The sequence below is a fragment of the Sparus aurata genome, chromosome 17 (assembly GCF_900880675.1).
Source record: "Sparus aurata chromosome 17, fSpaAur1.1, whole genome shotgun sequence".
Lineage (NCBI taxonomy): Eukaryota > Metazoa > Chordata > Actinopteri > Spariformes > Sparidae > Sparus > Sparus aurata.
Window position 1 is genome coordinate 18,971,323 of NC_044203.1, and position 6,954 is coordinate 18,978,276.

The 6,954-nt window shown below is 38.5% G+C and overlaps 2 protein-coding genes across 2 annotated transcripts; both read right to left on the reverse strand.

Annotated features, from left to right (window-relative positions):
• Nucleotides 1–57: 57 nt before the first annotated feature.
• On the reverse strand, nt 58–2,555 carry hspb6 (heat shock protein, alpha-crystallin-related, b6). Its single transcript, XM_030393388.1, has 4 exons — nt 2,226–2,555; nt 1,975–2,132; nt 568–690; nt 58–477 (listed from the first exon to the last, which is right to left on the reverse strand). The coding sequence occupies exons 2-4, from the start codon at nt 2,128–2,130 to the stop codon at nt 319–321; spliced, it is 438 nt and encodes a 145-aa protein (XP_030249248.1). The 5' UTR covers nt 2,131–2,132; nt 2,226–2,555; the 3' UTR covers nt 58–318.
• A 1,586-nt stretch (nt 2,556–4,141) lies between these two features.
• On the reverse strand, nt 4,142–6,341 carry psenen (presenilin enhancer, gamma-secretase subunit). The gene is made up of 4 exons (XM_030393389.1): nt 6,186–6,341; nt 5,704–5,785; nt 5,287–5,391; nt 4,142–4,680 (listed from the first exon to the last, which is right to left on the reverse strand). The coding sequence occupies exons 2-4, from the start codon at nt 5,762–5,764 to the stop codon at nt 4,541–4,543; spliced, it is 306 nt and encodes a 101-aa protein (XP_030249249.1). The 5' UTR covers nt 5,765–5,785; nt 6,186–6,341; the 3' UTR covers nt 4,142–4,540.
• Nucleotides 6,342–6,954: the final 613 nt, after the last annotated feature.

The window sequence follows — 6,954 nt, forward strand, 5'->3', positions numbered from 1 at the left end:
GTGCATTTTACAAAAGTTGCACGGAAAAAAAAAACAAAAGACAAGCAGCAGTTTGAGCTGTGAACGCAGAATATTTACAAAGACTGGTTCCATGAAACATTATGTAAGATTGGTGAGCAATAACAGGGCAGTATATACAAACCTCAAGGAGCAGGGAATATCAGAACAGTGCCAGGAGCACAACAAATATGTCCTTTGGCAGACGTGGAGTGTGACTGAAGAGCTTGTAGTTATTTCTGTTCAAGCCCGTGAGTTCTGTTGGATTTGTTTTCATACATAGTGAAGATGGCAGAGATTTTAGTGTTTTGGGTGCTAATATCAATTCAGGAGTCTGGAGTTCTGGGTTTGCAGCATCGGCGCAGATATGATCAGGACGCCCTCTGGAGAGACCGCTGACTCCAAAGCCATGGTGTGCACTCCCTTCGGGATCCGGTAGCGCCGGTTAAACTGTCTTGTTGTAAAGCCTGGGCCATCCTTCTAACAAAACATTGAGATGAATACAAGTTTAGAGGACAACATTGTAAATAAACAAATATAATTTAGCAGTTCTCTTCACAGAATACCAACCTTCTTTTCTTCATGCTTTCCCTGCACTTCCACAAAGTCTCCTATCACCTTGACCATGAGGTCCTCCGGGTTGAAGTCCTTTACATCAACTTGAACTGTGAAGCCGCTGTCATCACAGTTCACCTACCATCATGAGAAGAAATACTGTGTGTTATTATACGAACAGAAAAAATAACTCACAAAAGCCCCTTTTTCTAATCTGCACTTAATACAGTAGATATCCTGAAAAACATTTGAGTGTCAAAAGTTCAGTTATTTAACATCTCAGTGTTTTCATCTACTGAAGCTCTGGAAAAGCTAGTGCACCTGAAGTCAAGAGGATTTTGTTGATATATTTTTCTTGGATAAAAAGTGATAGGATCAGGGCTGCATCAAACAGTTATCTTCTTAAACTGACTGATAAGTTGTTTTGGTAAAAAAAAAAAAAAGTCAGCAAATGGTGGAAAACGTCGATCAAAGCCCAAAAAGATACCCTCGAAATGTTTTTTTTCCACAAACTCATGATGTTCAGTTTGCTGTCACAGAGGAGAAAAAAAAACCTGGAAGACATTTACATCTAAGAAACTTGAATCAGAGCATTTAGCACTTTTTTCCTTAAGAAATGAATAGTCAGGATTTTAGCCTTTTGAACAGGTTTTAAAGGCTGATAGCACTAACATGTACTCGGTTTTTGAGCCAAATATCTTTTTTTGTGGTTTGTTGCATTTATTTATATTGTTCATACTGTCAACTATTACATGCTGTCAAATCAGTCAATATCATCTACAATATATTTATAGTGTAGTAGGCTTATAGGCACATATCTTACAGGTCCATTTGTAAATGTCAGTTATGGAAATAGTTGTCACATAGCCTATTATAGTTTAAAAGTGCACTTTATGGATTTTGGAAAGACATTCTAATCAGGAGAGAAAGATATTATTATAGTGATTTCTTTATGCCTAGATGAATTTTTTTTGTTTTCATGACTGAATAAACTTATTAAACAAACTGACCTTGAAGGAAAACACTGATTTATGCAGTTTAATTTTGTTTATATGTGGCATACCCTGCCACCTTTCTAGCTTCAAACAGTGTTCTGGACCTTATTTTCCTCTGAGAGCAGCTTGATCATTCACTCATGAAAAATAAATGTTTCTGAGTTTGTATTATTACCTCATTAATATTGTAAATATTACATTTCTGAGTTGGAATTTCCTCTCCAAAACTACATAGTGCCCCTTTAATACACATACATTTTTTAACAGTTCATTTCGATTTTGTTACTTGTGAAGGGTATTTTACTTTTACTTATTACTTGTTTCTTCTCTTCCCTTTTATTCTCGTTAAAATCACTGTATAATGCAACATTTTTATTGCAGAAGTAGCAATAGTAACGTACCAATTTCCGATCCTGGAGTGACTTACCTCTGCTGAGCTGGTGTTATCTGTCTCTGGGATGAGCAACTTTGGGGACCACTTGTATTGTCCATAAGTCCCATTCAGCCGTGGAATAAGAGGTGGCAAGACCTTCTCCCATGGGATACCACCGGCTGGCAGGGTGGGTGGCAGGATGAAATCCATATCTGATCAGAAAATGTAACAAAAAGGAAGAGCTGACTTGAGAGCAGTTGAGGCTACAGCATGACAGACTTCAGAGCACACTGGACACAACTTACCTCTTTATAAATGCCCTGACCAAATAAGTGTGCACACGTGAAGGTCCTGCTCCTGTTTGACTGCTCGTGTTCCCCACAGTCAGAAGTCTACTGCTGATGAGCTGTGCGCCCGTCTGTCTGCCTCCGAGTTCCTCTCCTCCTGAGTGCCAGACGTGCCTGTGTTATGGTGTGTCTGTTTTTATAATGGTGTTGCATAATGAGTGGGGGAATTCATAGTGAGGCACCTTGCTTCTGTTATGTTCTGGACTAATGCGTACCCTTGGGTGTTCGGGGCAAAGCCATATAGGATAAGAGTGTATTGTTTGGGGAGTGACGCAGCTGTTGCAGGCTTATTGGCAATTACTGTGTTTATGAGCTATTACCAATTATTGTAGCCTGCGGTTTAAATCCAAGGGATGATGGCACCAATGGGAACAGACTGTACATGTTGTAAGAACTGTTATATGTATAAGGTCGGTTGTTAAGGAAGGTCTATCCAAAAATAAGTTCAAAAGACGATGTTGCTGACCCTCACGAGCAGTTAACGGACAGACAGTGACAGCAGGGATGTCCCGTACACATGCCAGGGCACGTGTGTTGCCACTCCCCCCCCCCATCATGCACTCTCCCACTGGTGGAACAACTATTCAGATCATTTACTTCAGTAAAAGTAGAGGTACCTCAATGTCAAAGGTGCACTATGTAGTTTTAGGGAAGAACTTTCAGTCAGAAGAGAAAGATCATTGTTGATTTTTTTTTCATGCTTTAACAAACAAAGTAAACAAAACACTCTCTGTTTTTATGACTGAGTAAACTACATGAAACTGACCTTAAAGGACAACACTGTTTCATACTGTATTACTTGGTTTACATGTGGCGGACCCTGCCACCTTTCTAGCCACATACATTGTTCTGGGGACCTTATTTCCTCTGAGAATAGCTTGTTTATTCAGTCATGGAAAAAACTGATATAGCTGAATTTGCATCAGTAGCTCGTTCATATTTTAAGTGTTACATTTCTGAGTGTGATTCTTTTCTCCAGAACTACATAGCGCCCCTTTAAAACACTTGCATTTCTGATTATCGGAATCATGTTAGTTTTCCCAAAGTTGTTGCTGCTGGTAAACTACATTACTGTAGTTGAAAAATGCGCTGTAAGTGCATCTAGTTACTATTAGATAAATGTAGTGGGTTAAAAAGTACACTATTCGACTCCTAAATATAGTGGAGTGAAATTAAAAAATAGCAATAAATGGAAATACTCAAAAAAGTACCTCAAAATTGTACATAAGTATTGTACTTGTGTAAATGTACATTCCATCACTGGCTCTCAACAAGCTGTAGATTAGTAAGAAGTAAATTTTCTTCTGAAGTATAATGAAACACAAAGTATCCACACACGTGGTGTAAAACATAAAAGGTTTAGAAACAATGTACTAGGTCCATAAAAGGATTCTTTGTAATCTACTATATAACTACTCCCCATAAATCTGTTTTATTAAGTTACTCCCTGCATTATGAAAAGCACAGTACGTGCTGATACTCCGGGCTTGTTCTTGGCACACTCTCATAAAGTCAGCAGTTTAAATCTAGGCACATGTCCTCCCTGTTAGTAATGTAGAAGCTGTCACTTAAGCTTTGACTGGAGTGACTAAAAATGGCCCTGATTATGTTATGACTCATATAGGAGGACAGGGAAGTGGCGACATTTGGAGGGATTAAGTTATTGGGTTTCACAAATGGGTGCCAGTGATTGTCCAGACTTTAGGAGACTTCTGTAACAATGCAGAATATCACGAGTATATATGGGGAAGATAGTTCACAGATGAGTCATCACACATAAAAGCCATACAGATGTACAGGATCTTGGGGAATATTCCAATATAAGTATGACATTGTGACTTGGAAATACAGTAAATGGAGTAAAAACACTGAAGCACTGTGGATCTTTTTTTTATTTGTCATTCATACACAAGTAAAAATCTTTTTGGGAGCACAATCACACAAGAACAATTTACATTTTAAGTCAAGAAAGAAAAAAAACCCTTTGTTTTTATTGTTTATATCCTGAACAAACCTCAAAGCACATCCAGCTTCATCATTTTGTTAATGTTTAGATGCTGTCATGACAGTTAACATTGCCTGCTATACAAAATTAATAAGCCTACTTTTAAACCAAAGAACTTTCTGAAATGCCTCAGCAAGCATTTAAAAAACATGAATTTTCATATCCTCAAGTCACCCTTGTCTTTCACTGTAATCAAAGAAAGAAAATTCTTTGGTCCATTGTAGTGGATCAACTGATATTTTCAAAAGAGCTGTCATCAAAAAATGTCTCAAGGAATGCCCAGTGGGATCGTGAAAGAGAGATAATCTCCCACCTCCCCCCACTCAGCTCTGAAGTGTTGGAAAATAGTAATCCAAGTTGTAAGCACTGCTACCCATAACAGCAACCCCAGTGCTGACCGCTTCACATCTACAGGAAAAACACAAAGCAGATAATTGCTTGGCATTAAAACAATGATGAGAACACGGGTAAACCATATCATGCTCTTGCTTTGCCGACAGCCTTAAAAAACATCAAGTTCATAATACGGCAGATAAGTAGCTCGAATGAAGTTACGAGAAATGTGTAGCCAGAAATGTGTGAGGTATACTTTGTCCTACTCTATGGGCTATATGGACTAAATTAGTGTTGTGATAATTCTCACAGAATTGTATTGATATAAATATGACAACAATATATACTTAGCAATTGTACTGGTATATTAAATATATGGTATATCATGCATGATACAATCATTTCATTAAATCATTGCTCAACCCTGCTTAGGAAGCAAGCTATGTTTTGACAAAGAATTTGGGATTTGAGGAAATAGGAGAGCTGAAAAGATGTCCTAACTTCATAACAACACAAATATACTCTTCACTGTGTGCGTTCAGATTGTAGTGAATAAGTAGTATGGGTAAATGCAAATTGAATTGAACTTAACTATGTAAATACACATTATTATTAAAATAAAGTAAGTGCAGTAATGTTTTGTAAAATCTCTGGTATTAAAGTGGCAGTTCTGACACTTACAAGCTTTTATCTGGAGCTGCTCAGTGTAGGTTGGCTTGAAAAAGGCCTCTCGAAAAAACCAAACCACATTTACCAGCCATAGGAATGGGAGAAATGCAAATCCAGCTGTGAAAAAAGATGAAAATTAAAAACATCTTAAGTAACAATACAACTAGATTTGAGCAAATATACCCGAGGTTTGCTCATGCTTTGCTTTACAACAGCTGCCCAGTTACTGGAACTAGATTAACCTTTCCTCCCTCTCATCTTAATAAAACAGATCATTTGAATTTATACACAATTTATGGAGGCAGGTATTAAAACTACTGGCATCTTACTGCATCCAGAATTCACAGATAAAAGTGATGGAGAAACAATAAGAATATTAATACGTCAATCTCAAAAGTGTGTATGTAACAGTAATTCAAGTACGCTCACCTAAATAGTATTTTCTGCAAAGGCTGAGTTTCTCCTCGTTTGGGAGTCGTTCCAGGTTCATCGTGAACTCTTTTTGATCTTGCTACAAAACAAACAAACAAACAAACAAATCAGTTACAGTGCAGCTGGAGACAGCAACCCAAAGACATTAAACTTTTGTCACAAAGGCGATGCTAGCTACGTCTACGCTTGATACAGGAGTATCTATTGGTTGGACATGATCAAGGCAAAGTCATCCAATACTAAATGTATAATATCCAAGCACTGAAGCCGCCTCCTAGCGCCTGCTGGCCTGGTTAAAATGGTCATATGACTCGCAATTTACCTCAGGCTAGCATTAGCATTTCGATATGTTAGCAGTGTACGCCCGACTGCTACAAACAGTCGTAGCAGTAACTTATATCGATCTCAAGCATCCGTGTGGAGTCATTTTGTAGTGTTTCTAGTAGACTACCCTACTGTACATCCATGTGGTGATTTACCTGGTGATTTTAAGCCAAAAAGGTCAGAGAATGGTCGCCAATACACCTAATAGAAGAAAAAAAACAATCAAACACCACTTCCTCCTTCTTCTTCTCCTGAATCACATTCTTCTTCGTCGGTCTTCTTTGTTTGTTGCAGCAGGCACGCGCTAACCTGCGCCACATACCGCCACCTACTGCAGCGGCGTGGGTGACATGCGCAGTATGAAGATGGATGGCCCTGAGTCATCAATGTATCACTGTGTCCGCACTTCGTCATTCTTCCAATCTTTACCTTGAACAATCCTGTAATTCTCAACTCCCTCACTATCCGGACCTTGATTGTGTATCTTACTTACGTCCGGTGTGACACAGATAATCTTAATTAAAAAGTCCATTCAATGGGGCCATGCTATTTCCTTGAAAACTCTGATAAAGCTTTAGTTCAGATTATTTTGCCGTACATTCTGTGTCCTCGCAGTATTCTTTACACACTTTTCTTCTAGCTACACAGCGGTGTCCATCAAGGGGCCCAAATTTGCCATCTGTAATCACACTTCACGTAATTGCCATTTTATCTTCTGAGCTGTGGGTGGCAGTTCATTTATTATGTCCTTCGTTCACAGGGGATGAAACATAACACAATGAAATATAGATGCGAATTATAATCATCACCATCACCGATGATTTCTGCTTGTCTCTTCTTTTTAATCAACTTTTTGAGTAACAATAAGGATGCATACTGCCATCTGCTGCATTGCTGCGACTGTAGGCTCCACTGCATAATAAT

What these genes read in the sequence shown, in the direction of transcription:
- hspb6 (XM_030393388.1), bottom strand. Translation starts at nt 2,130, where the DNA reads ATGGATTTCATCCTGCCACCCACCCTGCCAGCCGGTGGTATCCCATGG. An exon ending in ATAACACCAGCTCAGCAGAG is followed by an intron (nt 691 to 1,974) that starts GTAAGTCACTCC and finishes TCATGATGGTAG; the next exon opens with GTGAACTGTGATGACAGCGG. An exon ending in GAAAGCATGAAGAAAAGAAG is followed by an intron (nt 478 to 567) that starts GTTGGTATTCTG and finishes ATGTTTTGTTAG; the next exon opens with AAGGATGGCCCAGGCTTTAC.
- psenen (XM_030393389.1), bottom strand. Translation starts at nt 5,764, where the DNA reads ATGAACCTGGAACGACTCCCAAACGAGGAGAAACTCAGCCTTTGCAGA. An exon ending in TTGCAGAAAATACTATTTAG is followed by an intron (nt 5,392 to 5,703) that starts GTGAGCGTACTT and finishes CTTTTTTCACAG; the next exon opens with CTGGATTTGCATTTCTCCCA. An exon ending in GCAGCTCCAGATAAAAGCTT is followed by an intron (nt 4,681 to 5,286) that starts GTAAGTGTCAGA and finishes TTTTTCCTGTAG; the next exon opens with ATGTGAAGCGGTCAGCACTG.